The sequence below is a fragment of the Strigops habroptila genome, chromosome 6 (assembly GCF_004027225.2).
Source record: "Strigops habroptila isolate Jane chromosome 6, bStrHab1.2.pri, whole genome shotgun sequence".
NCBI lineage: Eukaryota > Metazoa > Chordata > Aves > Psittaciformes > Psittacidae > Strigops > Strigops habroptila.
The window spans coordinates 35,135,687-35,156,455 of NC_044282.2; the positions used below are offsets into that span (position 1 = coordinate 35,135,687).

At 38.4% G+C, this 20,769-nt stretch overlaps 1 protein-coding gene across 1 annotated transcript in view; it reads left to right on the plus strand.

The window, feature by feature from the left end:
* EYS (eyes shut homolog) overlaps positions 1-20,769 on the plus strand; it is a 797,046-nt gene that overhangs the window by 252,453 nt on the left and 523,824 nt on the right. Inside the window, exons 18-19 of the mRNA XM_030490420.1 lie at positions 5,567-5,764; positions 7,472-7,593. Coding sequence (XP_030346280.1) covers positions 5,567-5,764; positions 7,472-7,593 — 320 coding nt within the window. The remainder of the gene's footprint in view (positions 1-5,566; positions 5,765-7,471; positions 7,594-20,769) is intronic.

Sequence of the window (20,769 nt, forward strand, 5' to 3'; positions counted from 1 at the left end):
ACTGGCTGCACAGCATCAGTGATGACAAAAGCCTGATATAGGAGCAGGATCGGAGGAGGAGGGGAAAATAGGTAGGGGATATACACAGGCATGAGGGGACAGAGAGTCTACAACAGTAGAGGCTGGAAGATGATGACTTCTGACAACTTGAAGGAGACTTTCTCTTCACCTGCAGAGGTTCACTTATGGAATAAGTACCCAGGCCACGACAACAGGTGAAGAAGAGTCAATTTCATCCGGAGAGGCATGTAAGCTGTCTGAGCCTGACGCATACACACCCTCACCAGTACCGCTAAAATGAAGCAGTGGTTGACAGTAGATAAACTCCCTCCTCTGAGGGAGAATGGCACTCACCCATTGACCAGATCTGATCTCTGAGGAGGTTTATTTGTATGTCAGAGGTCTGGATTCAGGATGCAGGAAACAGATTGCCAAAGCTTCTCTGGTGCCCAGATTATTACCTTTTGCTGCTTATTCGTGCAGGAACCAGCAATACTGCCAACAGAGACCCTGAGCATATCAAAAGTGACTAGCGGACTCTAGTAGCAAGGGTGAAGACTGTGTGGGGCCCAGTTAGTTTTCCACAGCACTGCCGGTAGGGATAGGAATCCTGAGGTTTAATATCTGATTAGGGTACAGGCAAGAGGGGTCCTATTTGAACAATGAGGTCTGATGGGTAAAGATGAAATCTGAAAAAAAAGGGGGAGAAAATCTGCCAATAGGATTGCTAACTGTGAAGAGAATTTTGAACTATATTAATCAGCGAACGCAGGAAAAAAAAAACCTAAAGGGAAGAGGAGGTACATGGAGCTCAAAAGAGTTGCCTGTGGGAACGCATGATCAGAGAAGCCGTCACAGTTCTTTGGAGTGCGACGGGGGGCCCATCTCAAGTGCCTACAGACAAGGTACACAGCATAGCAAAGATAGAAGGAGTAAGGAGTCTGTGTGCTTTCTTAGTACTCCAGCCTCCTATCAGAAGAATAATATACACAGAAAGATAGCTCACATTACTGGTACGCTGAAATGGATGGATGTAAGCTTTCTGGAAATACAGGCAGGGGAGATGAGGGGGCTGGGCTGGACTTCATGCAAAGCAGTGTCTTGAATGCATGGATCTTTGCTATGAAATGAGTGATGGTGATGCACTACTCAAGCTGATGGGGCAGGATGAAAACGGAAACATTTAAAGAAATATTGTGATGGGTGTCTGCTACAGACAGCTTGATCCAGAAAAGTTTATGAACTCATCTTTAGGAAACTGGAAGAAGACTCATGAACACAGGCCCTAGTTTGCATTAGGATATTATTACCACCCTAACTTATTGGAAAGACAACATGGAAAAACAAAAATCTCAGAACACACAGAGATTTTGGACCATGTTGAGTACAATTTTTTGGAACAACTGCAGGGGGAAACAACTAGGGGAGGTGCTTACCTGGATTCTCTATTTGTGAATAAGCAAGAGGTGGCTTGGGACATACAGGTCAAAACCAGCTTTGGCAACAATGGCAGTGAGATGATAGGGATTATAGTCCTGAGAGAAACGAGAGCTTCAGTGAGCTGGCTTCAGTTTGCTCAGGGATCTGCTTGGCAAACTCCCATTAGGGATTGCACTGGAGGGAAAACTGATTTATCTTGGGCCCACTTGTTTATCTTAAGAGACAGTTTCCTCAAAGCAGTTCTTTCCAGTGTGCAGAAACTCAAGCAGATGTAACAGAAAAATGGACAAGTGGAGAATTCCTGCCTCTGCTTAAAGAGAAGAAGTGCACAGAAGGTAGATGCAGTGGTGAGCTACCTCTCCACCTAGGCACCCAGTCATGTGGGAACAGAATTGGGAAGGCTAAAGGGCAGGTGAAGCTAAAGCTATGAAGGCAGCTGAAGGGCAACAAGAAAGATTTCTAGAAGTCTACCAGTAACAAAGATGGAGAAAAATGTGATCACACTGGTGAATTGACAAAGGGCATGGAAGAGTCTGAGATACTCAATGCCTTTTTCATGCTGTTTTTCCACCAGTGGAAAAGCTGAACTTTTTCAACCTGGAAAAGAAAGTTTCAGGGAGACCTAACAGCAGACTAACATTTAATATGAGCTAATAGAGAAGACAGATTTAGGCTCCTTTTCTCAGAGCACTCAGTGAAAGCCGTCTATCTAAGATTTCATAAAAAACCCCCAACAAAACAGTGTAGAAGGAAAAGGCAGAAAAAAACGAGTATGTTATTGACTCAGCAGAGCAAAATATTTGAAATAAGGTAATATTTTTCTGAAATATATAGTTAACTCATGAAACTTTGCCACAGGATACTGAGATTAAAAGTTTAAAATCCAGTAACATTCTTACGACAGAACTGTGCACAGTCCTATTTATACTGGACAAGTATTTGTAAATAATACAAACCTGTGGCCTTTAGGACATACACCCTCACTGTTTCTTACTGCATCTTGATTTTCCAGTTGTTCACCAAAACTCTGCTATGCTCTCGTCCAAAAAGTGGCAGTACCTAGCGTTGGAGAATACTGTAATTGGGGAAAAGTGTTGCACTGTTGCATGACTTTTGCTTCATCTACCAAAAATGTCTACCCGCACAAACTCTTGGCATGTAAGAGGATGGGCAAATCTGTTTAAACGTTCTTCCACCAACACAGAAGAAAACCAAGTACTGCATTACTGGATCATCTGACAGACTTATGTTTGTGAGCCATGTGTTAAGTTTATTCATGTAGGTGTAAACTCTTCTTTAGGAATCATCAGGGTTGTCACCCATGTCAAGCTGTTGTGATATAAAGATAAAAATGTCAGGGCAAAATTTCAATGTGCTGTATGGCTGCTCTTGCTGTGCAGTTCCATGAATTCCAGATCTGAGACTGCTGGCTGCTGATGGCAGGATCATCCTGCTCCAGAGAGATCACTGGTGACATAAAGACAGGGAACAACTTGTGCCATTCTTTTTCTCCTCTGTCAGCATGACTCCTGGGGTCAAAGGGTTGATGGGTCTTTTTAACCTCAATCTGTTCCTACTTGTTGCTTTTGCTATTAGAAGCCTTAATAATTTAGCCCTTATATGACTTTATCTTACGGTAAGGAATCAGCTCACCTAAAATCCTACTGACATTTTGGACAGTGCATGTTTCATAATTGTGAAGAAGGCCTGTTCATAGCCAGTGTGCTACTACATGATTAACAGCTACCAGTAGAAAAAGAAAGACAGTTAACGTGTAATAGGCCAACAAAATTTTGCCTATAGTGACAGTATAAACAAAGGAGGAGATAGAGAGTTCAGCTGGCTGCAGCCATTACTGAGAGTATAACTGTGCACCTGACCATCCTCTTTTATAGCAGAGCCCAGATCCTTTTACTGACAACATATCTCAATAAATCTAAAACTACATTTTCCAAGTTAAAGTTAAATAACATTCAGTCTCCTGGTCATCTTAGTATTGAAGTTATCCAATGAGTGTTCTTCATCCTGTCACCATATCCTACAAATTTAAGGAATTTGAAGCTTTCAGTCAAATCACAGAATGGCACTAAGTGGCACTGTAGCTTGATCTCAACCACTTTGCTGTAAAGTCTTGTTCTTCTGAAACCATAATAAAATATTTAATATATTCCTACAGAATAAACTACCTACTTAACTGATTGAGTTTCCCCCAACTTATATCCAAAAACCCTGTATGAATTGCCAGTTCTGTTAATTAGTAACTGGTCGACAAATTTAAAGCTGATGTATGCCTTAGGTGACCTGTAACACTGGTTGATTGTCAGGAATTCTTGTCTGAAATTCTGAGCCTGTAAAGAAAAATTATCAGTACTATTAACCATCTCCTGAAAATGCCTTTCCTCGTGTACCAGGTGCAGGTGCCCAGGTCCAACCCACCCACCGCAGGGTATGGCTGAGCTCCACAGCCGAGGTGGTGGTTCCTTGTTGAAAACATGTATAAGGGCGAAATGCAGCACAGGGAGTGAGGAGTGAGGAAAAAAGTGTTAGAAACAGCCCTGTGAACACCACCATGAGAGAAGAAGGAGGGGAGGAGGTGCTCCAGGCACCAGAATGGAGATTCCTCTGCAGCCTGTGGAGAAGACTCTGGTTTATCAGGCTCCTGGCAGGAACTGTGGCCCTTGGGAGGTCCACACTTGAGAATGGAAACAGTGTGAGGAGGAAGGAGGGGTGGAGGAGAACTGTAATGGACTGAGCAGTATCCCCATTCCTCACCCTTTTGTGGTGCTCAGGGGTAGGTAGTAGGTAGAGGAGTCCGGAGTGAAGGAGTGAAGTTGAATCTGGGAAGAAGCGGAGGATGGAGGAAAGTGGTTTTGTTTATGTGTTTGTTTCTCACTATCCTATTCTATTTTTAATTGGTAATGAATTCGGTTTTCCTCAAGTTGAGTCTGTTTTGCCCATGATGGTAATTGGTAAGTGACGTCACTATCTTTATCTTGACCCTCAAGGTTTTCTATCTTATTGTCACCACCCTATGTAGGAGGAGTGAGAGCAACTGGATGCGTATCTGGTAGCCAGCCCAGGTCAACCCACCACAACATAACTATATGGATCTGATTTTCCACATGACTACCCAGGTGCTTTAGATTGTAGTGTCACATTGCCCATTACTGTGTTAAGGTTACAGCCTGTCTAAGGAAAAGGGAGGTTGTTGGGGCAGGGAGAATTTGCTCCAGGAAAGAATGTCTGGGCAGCCAGAGCTGGGGCAGGGGCAGTGGAGAAGTGGGCAGAGGGCCTGGCGTACAGCAAACCCTGGGCAGCTCTGCCAGAAAGATAGCTCAGCCTCAGCAGTCACAGCAAGGCAGATGGGCTACAAAGGGGCTCACTGGGGCTTGTGCACAGTTTGTTGGGCCCTGAAAGCCACTGGGCTCTGTCTGAAACTAATCCTGAAAGACAAGATTTAGATGAGGGCATCTGCAACCCAAGGTCACCATCACATGGTTCCTTGATTAGCTCAGATAACATAATCTGTTATACACTGGAGTGTTTGTTAGTAAAGAGTAGAAATGGACTGTGCGAGATTTTCTACTGTATGGAATTTTTATAAATGATGGAGGCAGTTGGTCATTGTAAAAAATACACATAATTTCAGTAAAATAATGTGTGTAGTCACAAATTTCAAGCAGAACAATTATACAAGGTTACTTGTATTTCATTCAGGATTATGGGTTAGTGTATAAACAGCTTATAGGGTAGCTGTGACAACAGAGTATCAGGAAGAAATAGCAGGAGCTTCAAAATGAAATACATTAATTATTCTGAAATGTAAGTTTTGAGCCTTTTTAGAGGACAAGGGTAAATGGAAAAACTAAAATATATTGAGATAGCTGTTATGATTTTAAAATGTGATGTCATTATATAAACAAAACAGACAAAATTATCTTTTTTTGTTAGTAATTCTACAAAGCAAGCAAATGTTTCTGCATGATAACATACCTATCTGTACCTCCGAGACACTCCAACTCAATTTTAACCAGGGATATAAAGAAAATACAGCTCATAATAGGCAGTAGCTGCACGGATATATTCATTAGTTAAACACTGACAGCTTTGCCATTTTCCTTTTCAGGTTTGAACTGTGAGTTTAGGCCTTGTGAGGCCAGCAGTCCCTGTGAGAACGGAGCTGTGTGCATAGAAGAAATGAATTTGGATGTTTTTCCCCTTGGATTCCAGTGCCAGTGTGTGAAGGGCTTTGCAGGTCCACGTTGTGAGATCAATGTCAATGAGTGCAGTTCTAACCCTTGCCTCCACGGATACTGCTATGACAGTGAGTTCAGTCTGGTTACTCACTTTAATGTAGAGTAGTCTTTCTGTTGAAGAGTCTGTAGCTACTGAGCTGCTCTAGGGAGAACAGTGGATAATTTACTGAAATTTAGCTTGTCTGATGCTCCACAGCCAGTACCAGAGGATTATTTTTGCCAAAATGCTTCAACTCCTGGCATTGGGATTTCAGTGTTCAGGGGGTCAGAATTGCAGCTAATGAGAAATTTTAATGAGATTTGTGCTGTCTCCTTTGATACCCACATTAGCCAAACACATCTTACATTGTGCATTCGATGAGAGAATATTCAGGTGCTGAAAAGGAGCTCATGGAGCAGTTAGGCAGTATCTGTCATAATTCTGACAAGTCCAAAACTGCATTAAATATCAAACTGATGCAAATGGGTCGGGGCAATCCCAGGCACAGCTACAGGTTGGGCGGAGAAGAGATTCAGAGCAGCCCTGCAGAGAAGGACTTGGGGGTGTTGGTTGATGAGAAACTGAACATGAGCCAGCAGTGTGCGCTTGCAGCCCAGAAAGCCAACCGTATCCTGGGCTGCATCAAAAGAAGCGTGACCAGCAGGTCAAAGGAGGTGATCCTGCCCCTCTACTCTGCTCTTGTGAGATCTCACTTGGAGTATTGTGTACAGGTCTGGTGTCCTCAATATAAAAAGGACATGGAGCTGTTGGAGCAAGTCCAGAGGAGGGCCACAAGGATGATAAGGGGGCTGGAGCACCTCCCGTATGAAGACAGGCTGAGAGAGTTGGGGCTGTTCAGCCTGGAGAAGAGAAGGCTATGTGGAGACCTCATAGCAGCCTTCCAGTATCGGAAGGGGGCCTACAAGGATGCTGGGGAGGGACTCTTCATCAGGGACTGTAGTGGTAGGACAAGGGGTAATGAGTTCAAACTTAAAGAGGGTAAGTTTAGGTTAAATATAAGGAAGAAGTTCTTTACAGTGAGGGTGGTGAGGTGCTGGAACAGGTTGCCCAAAGAAGTGGTAAATGCTCCATCCCTGGCGGTGTTCAAGGCCAGGTTGGACAGAGCCTTGGGCCACATGGTTTAGTGTGAGGTGTCCCTGCCCATGGCAGGGGGGTTGGAACTAGGTGATATTAAGGTCCTTTCCAACCCTTACTATTCTATGATTCCATGATGATTCTATGGTGAAAAAGGGAGAGAATTTTTATCATTAGCTTGTTAACATTAAAATGAAGCTTAGAAATACATCGTAGGTTGAGCAGGCAAATTCAACTCAAGCAAGTTTTCCTTTAATATAGTGATATGAGGCAGTCCTTGCCCCCCCCGAAAAAGCTGACAAAACAAACAACGTTTAACTTGCCCATCTCATTTAGGCACAATAGCAAAGATAAAATCTTATGTACTTTGTGTACAGTTTTCTGATGGAAAATTACTCACTGACCTATAAGATAACCATCACTTTTTCAGAAGCTAGTAACAGGTCATTGATTTATAATTCTTATGTCAAAATACTTTAATTGTTTAAACCAATGCAATACCTGAATCTGCTTTCATATTGAAAAGGTATTTTGAGATACTGCATTTCATTTATTTCAGTATTTTAACATGGCCACACCTCTTATGTAAAGCCAGTCCAAATCTTTTCCAGATACTAGTCATAATTGTAACTTACTTAATTCTACTGCATTCTGTTGTTATTCTAAAACACTCTTACTACTAAAATACTGTCTCTTACAGTTGTGGATGGCTTCTATTGTTTGTGCAACCCAGGATATGCAGGACTGAAATGTGACCAGGACATTGATGACTGCATAATCAACTCTTGTGAACACAATTCTACATGCGTTGATCTACATCTGGTCAGTTGAGAGTATTTTTTACTTTAAATGATTACTAAGTTTTCCTCCTGAAATCTAAAGCAATACCGTTGCAAGTTCTAAACCTCCACTTACTCCATACACCTGTCAGGTGTTTTATAATTTTGCTTTCCGGTAACTGTTGGGTTTTTTTGTTTGTTTGTTTTCTCATTTGTAATGATACAGGCAGTTGGAAAGAGCAATGTTTTTATAATTTAAAAGCAGTTCTTGAGTCAACATGGTTATTTGGGGAATTCAAAAGGAGCAGAATATTTTCAACTAGGTCTCTTTATGGACTCATTATAAATGACAGCAATACTCACACTGACAGCCTTACCTGCAAAGGGGCTTAAAAAGTATCTTACCTCCTGAAATGGATTTAAGTACTTCAGCATTTATTTTCAAAATTCTTCAGCTGTATTATTTCTGAAACATGAAAAGTGTTAAAAATAACTTCTCAGAAATAAATCATTCTATCAATTTAGAGATTTGTCTGTCTGGGTGGCATGTTCAGAATTTTAAGGTTTATGTATTATAAAGGTTCTCAATACCATAAAATTCCCATCCAAAAATTACGTGAGACACACAGTGAGCAGCAGCAGGAAGGATAATAACACAGTGTTTTGCTTAGCTAACTATAGGGAGAAGCAGGAATGCAGCAATTGTATTCTCAATATTCTAACAGTGGAGTTCTCCAAGACTGTATGCCAAAATGTAAGCACAAATGTTTATAACTGAGGAATTACAAAACTCTGTCTGAGTTGCTTAGATAAAATTTGGGACATCAATTGTGTATTCAGTTCCCAAATTTGTTCATTCAATGAGATGGACAGTCTTGGGCGACATGGTCTAGGGTGAGGCATCCCTGCCCATGGCAGGGCACTTGGAACTAGATGATCTTAAAGACCTTTCCAACCCTCACTATTCTAGGATTATGTGATTCTATGGCTGGGCATTGCATTAGGCAAATGTGATGATAAGGAAATACTATGTTAAGTAGTGACAACCAGATATACAAACTTAACAGATGATTTTTATAAAATAGAAAAGTCATCTTAACAACATATCAACTTAAATAATATGTGACAAATTATAAAGTGCTTTTCTATAGAAGTATCATGGAAGAAGAAGTAATTTTACCTATTGCAACTAATCTGAGACATGAGTAACAGGAACTAATCAGAAAAATACTTCATTAAGTCACCTAGGACAGCAAAAATTAAAAGCTGCCAATACTAGTACTATTAGCACAGCTGCCTATCCTGTATATTCTCAGTCATTGGTCACCTCAGCCAGAATTGTTGCCTTTTTTTGTAGCCTAAATATAAAAATTTTAAGATACTGAAAAATGAGATTGATGCTGAGAAGGTTGGTCTGACAGTAGTTGCCTTTCATAATCATTTATCTTTTTGTTGTTGTTAATTATGAAATATTCCTGATTAAGGTCTCTGTAAGTGGTTTTATTTCCACTGTAGTAAGTAACATTTGGTGAGCCTTGTGTAAAACACTGTGAAATCTTGCATTTACATGCATGTAGAAATAATTCAACTGTTCAGTCAAACTGATAGATCAAATAGGATGTGAGAAATATGAGAACAGTTGAAAGGCTGTAGTGTTGTCACTGCAAAAGAGGGGTGCAGTCCTCATAAACTGACAAAAAGTAAAGGGGTGAAGCTTTCTGCTTTCACTGTAGAAGTAATGAATAAAAATAGAATAAAACTGAAATATATAAACAGCAAAATATTTTACCACAAAAGCTAGTAAACAGTAAGTGAAAAATATTATTGAATATTAGCCTCTGGCTTTGCTTATGGTAAGGCAGGGTTTATCCAGGATAATTTGCAAATTGTTCCAAAAGAAGTTAAAATAATTAATTCCAAGTATAGTATAAAGTTGAGATGTTGTCCCTAATAATTTTTATAAGATCAAATGGAAAATGTAGTAGCTCTGACTTCAGTTTTTGTTTGTACTGTTCTGTATGTCAAAATATAATGCAAATCCTGTCACTTTAGTGTATATGGATATCCATGTAGGAAATCGTAATAGATGTTTCTTCAGAGCTTTGTTTCTAGAAGCTATTATTTCTGTGTACTTACCAGATAGTAAATTAAAAAATATAAACTCTAAGTAAACTCACAGTTGTATAATACTGTTTTTCTTGCATTCCCATATCCTCCATATGGTTAACTCTGTCACTGCTTGATTCAAACCACAATTATTTCTCTTTCAATAAAATACAGTGTTATGTAAATGAGCTCTCCAACACAGTAACAGAAGATCCTGTCAATTTGAATGTAAAGAAGTAATGATTACTTGTATGGTTTCTGTTTTTTAAGCGGAAGGCAAAAAAGGTCTCATAACAAGGTGAAATTCAGTAATTCACGTCTTTTAGGAAGCTACATTTTGCATTATAGGGAAGGTTTATGTGAAGCATGGAGAGAGAGAACTATTAATTTCTTTCTTTTATTCCCCTCCCACAAAAATATATTTAGAGTTGACAGACAGGAGGTCTATTCCACGGATCATATCTCAAGAGTGTAACCCACAAGTAGGTTAGCTTATTACATAAATTGTGAAAGGAAAATTAATTGGAAGAAACTCTGGCATTGAGAACTAACGTAAAAGCAGTAGTTAACTGTTAACAGTTTATGTTAGCCAAAAAGAAATTAGTCAGGTCTTTCGACTAACCTGATTTCCTAAATCTGTCATCCATCCTTAATTTCAATGTAAGACAGAATTTCCTGTACTTTCTGCTGAATAGGAAAAAGAAAAAGAATCATCTCCAAAACATATAATTCATTTTAAAACATCCAGAGATGCTCAAGGTATGATGAAGTAACTGAGTTTCAGGAGGCTGTTCCTCCTAGCTAGTGATAGCAGGTGATCTGACACCTGAAATAAGGATAAAGACTAGATAGGCATGCGTCAACAAAAAATTTCCAGATTTCTGTGGGAGTGGAAATTCTTTAAGGTCTTAATAAAGCGAACAAGCTTTGCCGCTGAAATTGGTCTGAAGCAGTACTTTGGTTTAACTAAAGGTCAGACCACATGCTATGGATGGCATACAGCATACAACAAGCAATAAGCTCCTTGAAGTTCCCAGGTCACATAAATTCAAGTTAAGTTGTATGTGACAAACTTACACATTTGACTTCAGTGAGAGAATCCATCTGCTGAAACTGTGAATGTCCTGTTTGACAAATCAGTTTCAGATTACCAATCACACATCCCAGAAAAGAGCTATACAGCAGCTGAAGTTCACTTAAGAGACTAGCAACCACAGCAGTACTTCTGCAAAGTACTAACAGCTAATACAACTCACTGTGCTGCCCTGAAGATTCGACTTGCCATAGCTATTTCATCTTCCACCTATATTTCATTAAAAAAAATGAACAGTGTCCTCATAGTCCTTCAATAAAAGTTTTTTGAAGAAAATCCAGTTAAGTAACTCCCTCCTCTGCCTTGTACTATAGGGCTAGCAGATACAGCAGTACACAGACTGAAAACTTGGTCATTATGGGATGTACTCATTTATGCTCTAGTAAGTCCAGCTGAGTCAAAGACATTGGAATGCACAAAATTAGCTATTGATTTACTGACTTAGGATAATGTCCTTAATATTGATCTGTGGAATTATACATTACTTGGATAAAGTGATTATGATGTCTTATGTCTTACTCATCTAATTGGAAGTTGAAGTCAGCAAACAAGTATCAACTTTCCATTTATTCTTTTTATTTACTACGCTATTTTTAAATGCTTTAATTTGATTTTTTGAAAGAAACCAAAGACATATATGAAAATTCTTAGCTTTAACCAACAATGGCAGTAAATACCACAGGAGTAAAACCTTTTTATTGTTTTTCATAAACTGAATTTGAAATACTCTGCAGAACAGAATAAAAGTGTTATAAAGTGGAGGAAAGGGAGATTAAGAGAAAGTTAAAGATGGGATTTCCAATGAGACGTGTGAACAGATGGCATATCCATGTGATAAAGATACAGGAAGGTGGTCCCAGATGGTGTGCTGTAAGCTCTGCCAGCAGCAAGGAGGCTGGGGCAGAGAAAATCAGCAACAGCAGGGAAAGAAGTGGAGGACTTCACAACATAAGAATCAGGCTGGAGAAGTGTGGCCTGTTTGTGGAAAGCATTTCCCTTGATTAGACTTTTGTATGATATAGAGATTAATTTTTGTTTGAGGCAGGACATGAAGTGGTTGTACCTTCAAAAGCATTAAAAGCCTGGCAGCAGTATTACAGAGACTTGGGACTACAGAGACTTCTTTGACTCATAAGGAAGATAATTCTACACAAGAGGGTTTGGCTGCAGAGAAGTGGATACAGCGTATTGTCTGTATTTAGTAGATTTATAGAACAGAAAGTCACTGAAGGGTAGGGGTCGACAATAACCCCCAATAATGACTCTGAAATCAGTTAGTGAAATTTATACCTACATACATCTTTACCATACAGCATGCAAAAATTAAGATTAAATGTATTTTTCAGTAGAAGTATGATGAACTAATCCATTTACTGTGGGATAAGTCTGAGCATCAGGACAATTAGTGAAAAGGAGGTCTCGGACTGTAATTTCACATCCCAATTTTTATCGCAGTAAGTCATTGTCTCTAAAGTCAAGCCAGATGAGTCTGGTAGGAATTTTTAAGCCTCATCTGCACCCTGTTCTGAGAACAGCATTGGTCATTTTCTCATGAAAATGTTTGGGTGTTGGTTTTTTTTTGTGTGTGTGTGTGTATTTTTTTTAAACTTTTTTTTTTACATTTGTCATCGAAAAAGCTAAGTAGCTTGCAAATATTTAGTTTTCAATTTAAAACATAGCACCTGTTGGCTTCAGTTGCAGGTGTTGAGTGTTCAGCAGTTCTGAAAATTACACCTTAAGATGAAAATTCAGAAAGAAAAAAAAAAAAGGGAAGAATGAATTTCTACCTTTAAAAATATACTTGCTAAACCAACTTCAGCTAAAGTGTGATTTATTTTAATTTTCTTAGGGCAACATTTAACCGAAACCAGAAAACTAACCCTTCTTTTCTTTTTTCCTTCTAAGTACAATTGAACACAAACATATTTCCCGTTACTACAGCTGTAGAGCAGACCAGTTTCTTCATGCTCTCTTATGCACCGAATGAAGGGATGGAACATATTTTAATCCATGTTGGTAGAGACTCTTTCATGATATTTAGATGGAGAGAGGCTAAATCTAATAAATGGTAAAACCCCTTAGTTCTGGCATTTTCTAAATTTTCGGTGTATATGATTTTGCAACTCCTGCATTCTTTCTTTTCACAAATATTTTTATAGAAGATACGTGTAATGGATCCATATCATTATATGGATGAGTTTTGCTATGGAGACCACTTTCTGACATCCATATAGTAGATGTTTTTAACTCTTAAATGGGAGTAGATGCTACATATATTTGCAGTAGTTTTGAAAAGAACTCAGCCTTGACCTTGCTGCTCTGCTCTCGCTGTAGCTGACAGAAAAATTGTTGACTTCAGAGCTCCCCTGGCCAAGTATATTCTAATTCCGGGGTCAACTCTTTTGATTTAATGGCAGACGTTGATGTATATTACATCAAAAGCCGATCTTTTGCCTTCTTTAAAAAAAAAAAAAAAAAAAAAGAAGTCCATAATGGTATCCATAGATTATCTTCTGTCTCCAAGTTTGCTTATCTCTTAGTTTCCCACAAAATATTCCTGGTTTTGAAAATGGTCTCCATGTGTTTTCTCGCTTTATGAAAGAAGAGATCCTACTCAAGGATACCAAGTTTCGTCTGAAAGCAAATTTGCCTACATTATCAACTCTTCAAGAACTTCATTAAGGGAAAAGCATCTGATGCTTAACTTTAGAAGCTGGGTGCTAATATAATAAACTGATAATCAAACATCAAACAAAATCGAGTCTTCTGATAATCCTTCCCTGGCAATATACTTCACTGATCCTTTACTACTGGCTGTGCCAATTACTGTACTGTGGCCAGCAGGGAGTTTGCTGTTTGAGCACCCTGAAAGCAGCTGATTATTCTCTTTCTGAAGCTTAAGAACCTTATTAAGTTTATCAATACCATAGTGCCCTTAGGCAACTTGTCTGATGATCTTTTGATTGTCATCTTTGGTTGACTTCTCAGAAATCATATCTAAGCTTTAGATGTAGTGTTGTCCATTTTCAGTACAAGATTGGTTCAAGACAGAAACTTTTATACTGAAACTTTTATATTCTAAGGCAAAGAACTGAGGTGGTATTAAGAGGGAAAATATCAAAATGACTGTACAGCAAGATATGTTTCCAGTTCCAAAGGATTGGCTTAGATAGGCAAACACAGCTGTTTGCAGAGTGAATTAAGAGACAGATGCTAGTGTTCCAACAGTCAAAAAGAATAAAAATAGAAACAAAATGTTGTTCATAAATGTCCTTTAAGTTGTATGGAAGTATTTACTTTGGAGTTTATATTTGAGAGAAAATATATTTGTAAGCCTAGGGCTGTACTGTCATATTTGCAAGCGCCTGCTTCTAGGAATGTTCCCATTGACTTCAAAAGGTTTCCATGGGAAACAAGAACCGATATTATTTCTCTCACACATCCTGAGAACATCCAAGCCTTTGTGTTACTACATTGGGCAGTTATGCCATAAAGACAAATTCCCCCCGAAGCTGCAGTCAAAAGATCCTTTCACTACATTCATGTCACTTCACACAGTGTTGCAAGCCTTATGGCATTTTCACTCTGAGAAGAAATTCTAAATGGGTGAAACAAAAACATTTTCCCCGTGTAGTAGGAGAGTTTTTCTCTTTTGTTTAAAGGATATTAACTAATACCTGATTCAAACTGTTTGCATTTCTAGAGAAAGTTGGAATGTTACTTCTACTTTGTCAATTATAGATTAGACTATGGTGTCTCTTCCATAACAAAATAAATTCTGAAGGAATAAAGAACAGTCTCTCCTTCCTGTTTGTATAATAAAATGTGAAATAATTCACATGATATATGTAGAGCTGATAACTTTTCTATTTGTGTTTGTCATCCACAGACTAGCAGATCATTTGCTAATTTTAGTGTGTCTCTTTAGCTGATAACCTCTATTTAAAACTACTTTCAGGCCTGCAAAAACTTCTTGGCACTTAGCATGGAAAATAACCTAGAGAAAGAATGGTTACCTTTTTTTTTTTTTTTTCATTTAGTTACTTGCAAATTCTGTGATCTGTTCTTCTCTGGATTTTAAAGTTCTATTCCAGGGATTCTGACTGAATGAGTCAGAGTGGAAAGTGAGTGGAAAGCCAAGCTTACAGCATCCTTTCACCATGACTAAGTGGTTGTAAAGGCATACAAGAATGGGCACAAACAGATTGTGCTGTATGTGGAGACTTCACATGAGCCTTTTATTATGGCTGAGTACATACTTAGAGTAGCATGTGTATGGAAAGCACACCTGGAAGAACTATACTTCTTGGAGGATCCTAGCATTCTTTTTCTTCACAAATTATATTTTTTATTATATTTGTTTAAATACTTTTTGTAAAAAAAACCCCAAGTTCTAAGGAATCTCGCTAGGAGACCTTTCTCAATTGCATTATACTTTTCTAATCTCACTGGTGAGGACAGATCCTATACATATAACTTGATTCAACAGTGGAGAATGTAATAACATATTTATTAAGAAGTACACTTTGGAGAATCCCGTTATCCATAAATTTCAAAGCCTGTCTTTGCAAACTTAAATGAATACATATAAACTAGACAAACCTTGTCGTGGTCAGTGTTGACAGCCAAGTAGATTTGGTTCTCTCATTGTTACATATTCCTGTAGTTTCACTCAGACTGTCCACTCAGCGCTGGCTCTCTTCTGTTACAAAAAGCTATGCCACCAGCTGGAGATATATTTCTCACAGTTTCAGGCTGCGTAAGTTCTTCTTTCCTGATGAAAAGTATACATAGAAGTTGGTCATGTGCCACAGGCTGTAAAAGGCATCACATTTTGGAGGGAGCGCTAAAGATATGGGATAACTTAAGGCTTTTATGGGAGGTTAGTCTCATATGTAGTCCACTGGCAATATTTTAATGTTACAAAGTCTATACTGTGATAAACACATGCCAAGGTGCCTAGCATCTTGATTGTTGGGCAGGAAGAAGAGGGTTTCATATAACAATAAAATATTCTAGAATATTTTTCATAGTTTCTCATACTTCCCACATGCACACTATTCGCAAAGTCACACAACCATATCTCACCTTTTAGCATAGCAAGTTACTTTAAAGCGTAGAAATTGTTTTAATTAGACATAAAATTTCAAAGGTCTCAGTCTAGAGATAATGTTTCCTCCTGAAAAGGTGTGATCACAGGAGAGATTCTGGCTATGCAACTCCTTAGATGAGCTTAACAGGCTTCTCAAATGGCTTTTTAACACCGTGTAAACTCTTTAATAGTTCTCTGCTTTAGCTCACTATTATAGAACAAATACAAATGCAGTTTGTTTGCCTCACTGGGAGAAGTTCTTGCTCACAGTTCTGAATTTCATTCATAAGTGGTGGATTCAGCCTTAGCTAGTTTGAGACCAACTCAGTTTTCTTGCATCAAATTGCTCTGTTGACAAATGTATGCCCTTTCCACTTTTTGGGGTTTTTTCCTTCATATTTCTCTGCCAGTCTTAGTAAATCAATTTTTCTTTAAAACAGATGATTTCTACTTGTTTTCATCTTGTAAATCAAGAAGAAAAATTAAAATGAAAAAAAACCCAAATCCTTTAAAGTGTCTTGTAGGACATGTTTACCATTTTAGTTTGTATTACAACAACATTTATTTATTCAGCAAATCTCCCAGCTGTACCAGCCTACTACACGAGTTGCATTGTGGAGAAGACTTGAATGATGCAAACAGGATTTCCCTTGGATGAAACTAAGCCAGATACCACTCTCCAAACATGCATATAATGGGCTTCAATCACTGTTTTTCAGTCTGCGGGTTGGGTAAAATCTATTTTAAAGTAAAACCCTCAGAACCCAGGTAATGGTTGGGTCCTCAGTGTGAACACTTTTCGGAAATTTGTTGCTCTTGCTGATTGCTAGTGTAGATATAGCCATACTAATTTGAAGTTTCATGAACATACAGCACAATTCATCCATCCTGGTTACACTATATTACACATTACTTGCTTTTTTAAATGTATACAATTTACATAAACTGTATGCCATGGAGGTTTTAGAAGATGTATGTTATGAGATTGAAATATAATCAGGAAAGGAAAAACTCTGTCTTTTTCATTCACATTTCGTAGTACACCCAATCTAAGGCTGTTGCTACATTAGCAAGCAACACAGATCAACAGAAACAACCAGCCAGGACCTAAGGCCTGGCTGCAAGCAGTATACATGTTTTGGGGCAGGAGTATCCTATTTTGGAGTAGTTCTAGCATAGTGAACGTATTCCTGTAGACTCAATACTCATTACTGATTGGAGAGCATTGGGTGTACTGTTGAAGCGCATCTTCTTGTTCAGTTTCTTTCAAAAGTAGTCTGGTTTGTGTGCAGTGAGACCGCTGCATGATGTGAGGCAAAGCACAGCTAAGCGAGGACAATTGAGAAATTCATGTCAAAAGCATAGTCCTGATCTAAACACTAATGAGTTTGAACCTTATGGACCCTAAGGAACATTTGAACACATGGTTGTTTTTAAGTTACTTGGGCCAACAGATTCATAAAGGACAAATCTTATGAAACAGCAGTTTATGATCTCAGTATGGACAACACCTTGCAAATCTCTGGCTTTAAGTCTGTCCCTCATTAGTCAGCTGAGATACTCAAATTATGTGTAAGTGTACTGATTGCCTATAAATGTTTTCCATATGTTTGTCTGGTTTTGTGCCCACTAGAAAATCAGTGGTCCATTTAACAGAGCCAGACAAATTGTGCCAAGTGATTGAAGTAGTTTAACTCTTACTGGTCCGTAACTGACCATGTCATATAAGTTAAGCAAAACTCAGTATTCACACAAAAAAATTCTGTCTGTTGTCCCAAGCCCTAAAAGACATCAGAGCAAGGAGGCTAAATTTAGATGGTTCTTGCTGGCAAGGTAACTGTTGGCAGTGGTATACTACTGGACTGAATTGAACCAGGAAGGAACCAGCTAGTTGTTAGCAGTGCACTGGCAGATATCAAAGAAAGTATGTTTTCTTTTAAAAGGGAATAACTAGATGCTTTAGGTAGCTTCACCGTGTGACAAGCTTGTCTTATATCCCAGTGTAACATCTGTCTCGATGTAGTTCAGTTAGTAATATGAAATAGAAGCCTGGTAAGGAGGTATTTCCAGTTCCTTGATTCTGAGTACTAAGGAGGGCAAAGATATTTTATTTCTTGATACATGTTTCTTGATGCATTGGGTGCTGAATAGCGTTCAAGATCCTTGCTGTTCCAGTTTCATTCACATGCAAACACTGAGATACAGAAATAATGAAGAAAAAAAATGATGGAGGATTGCAAAAGCTTTCAACTGGTCTGGTTAGCAGTCTGTCATGTAAGATTCATGTTTTAAGACGATTTCTGATTTTCATGTTTGAAGACTAATAAAATACGTGCACTACTTTAAAAATCAGTTGGGAAATGTCTTAACTTAGTCCAAATATACATATTTAGTGTAAGAAATTGACAATTTCAAATGTTACTCTTTTTTTGTTTGGTTGTTTTTTCTATTAGGAGAAACAACCATGTATTTTGTACAGCATAGAAAACAAAATACACTTTTTGGTTTACTCTGTTGCCACTTGCTGGTTAGCTATCCATCTGGGATGACTGTCTCTAAATGAGTACTAAAGAAGTCCAAGCCTGCAAAGCATCTGCAGGGAAAAGTCCCAGTGCTATAGTGAACAATAATGTACATTCTGCGAGTGTGTACATAGGGGAAAGACACAAAAGGCACATCAAAGAGTCTGGCATTTTCATTTTCCCAAAACTAAAGTGATTTTATTACCTAGGCAACATTCCCAGTCTCCTCTGGCTATGGACATACGCTTTTTAGTCATGTTTTAATAGCTGCTTCTTGCTTGAGGAATGAACAGTAATAGAGATGCTGGTTTTCACATGCTTTAAGCATGTCAGTTTCATTAATAAAAGTAATTGTGAACAGTAGGCTAAATACACCTTCTCACAGTATATATGACTGTGTACAAACTCTCTTTCTCCTCAGGTTTCATTATGTACACCTGTAGCTTCCAAGTTCCCAGCCTTATATTACTTCTCGGTTTTGGCTGTATTCCTGAATGATTTACAATGCCTACCTTACAGACTGTCAGGTTTTCTCCACTAAATCTTTGTCTATTAAAAGAATCCACACTATTCCTATTAGTATCTATATGCATTTCATTAAGGGAAATACTGACTTGTAGCTGACCAAGGGAAGGAAAGGAACTGTGTGAAAGAAACAAAACTTTTTAGTGTGATTTTTAGCACTATAAAATACACCTTTGGCAGAAAAGACCAGGGAGGAGTTATGAGTAACCAAAGCTTTCAGCATTATGAAGAACAAATCAAGAAGTTAACTAAGACAAGCTTCAGTTTAGGAGGACTTTCTGGAGTCTCCATTCCCAGCTGTTCTGCATGATACAAGTGCAGAAAAATAATGTGGTTTAGGCAAAAAGAAATTATGAACAAATGCATATCAGGAAAGAATGAGAAATGTATTTTAAAACCGGGTAATTTATATATAAGAGTTATGTTTGATACAATACTAGTTTTGATCCAGTTCAAGTGTGCTGAATCTCATGTATGCTAATCTAAGAAAACACAGACTTCTACAAAGCTTTAGGCTTTCCTCCTCCTGTCTTTATGAATATATCATATCCTTACAACAGCTGTCTAAATATTCTCTTTTTTTCTTTTATTTGAATCGCCCCAGTTATTTTGCTGTTACTGTCAGATACATGATTTTTTTCTCTTCTTTGTGATATACTAGGTTTTCCAACCCCAAGTTTCCTTCTGTTACTAAACTGGCAGATATGCAGAACACATATCAAACATAGTCAAGTTTTTATTTTGCAAGGGTATATCAGAGTATCTTTGTTATATTTTTCTGTTTCTCACCTGTAGGTGAGAGAAAAATGTGCTGCAGACTTCATGTCTGCATGTGGTGGTTTAACCCCAGCCAGCAACTAAGCCCTACCCAGCTGTTTGCTCACTTTGCCACCCCAGTGGAATGTGAGAGAATCAGAAGGGTAAAAGTAAGAAAAGTTGTAGGTGGAGACAAGAACAGTTTATTAATGGAAATAATACTAAGAATAATAAGAATAACAACAACAACAATAATAATACTACCACCAACAACAACACCAACACCACCACAATCTGATCCATTAACAAAAGATGATCAAAATTAGAGTTGCTAAATATCTACGAATATTAATAAAGACTGCTTAGTCAGAGGTTATGTCCTTTCAGCATGTCATTGCTCTGAATCTCCAGTTTCCTGTCTTTCCTATCCTATTTTTCTACTGCTTTTCCCCATTTAAAGCTTCCCAAGTCAGTACATTCTTCCAAGGGTCACCACTCACACTCCTAATAGTTTTGCACTACAGTACTACAGGTTTCATTTGGGATTTTTTTTTTTTCTTCTTTTTCTTTTTTCTGTGGGCTTATAGCATCACTTGCTACTGTCCCATTACCTACAGTGGCTGCACAAATCCACACCCTTGTCCAGTTCCTGCCAAGGCCTGAGTAGGATTCCAGAAGTGGAAGAAAAGGATGCATCTTAGTGGTGGAGAAAGGAGGGAGAATAAAAGAGTCAGCGGCCTAATGATGACACAACTGCAGTTATACAGAAAGGAAAAAGAAGAAATGTAGTGTATTATACTTGTAGACAAATTTCAGATACAAATAATCTTTCTGTGGCTTGTTGGTGCAATTTCCTGTCTCATCAATATGCTGCTGAAATCTCAAGAATGGGGAAAAATCCTAACCATGCACCATCATCATAAGTTGTAATAGGTTTAATAAATACGGGTAGTGGGTATGGTGTTTGCAACATGATTAAAAAGTGTGGAGCCTCCTGAAGTCCTGTAGGACTCAATATTCAGAAATAGAACTTCATTAGAGTAATAAGAGGTAAGCTCCAGGAAGGCCCACAACATGCAAATTATACAAGGTTACTTTTAATAATATGAAGGTCTCCCAGGGAGA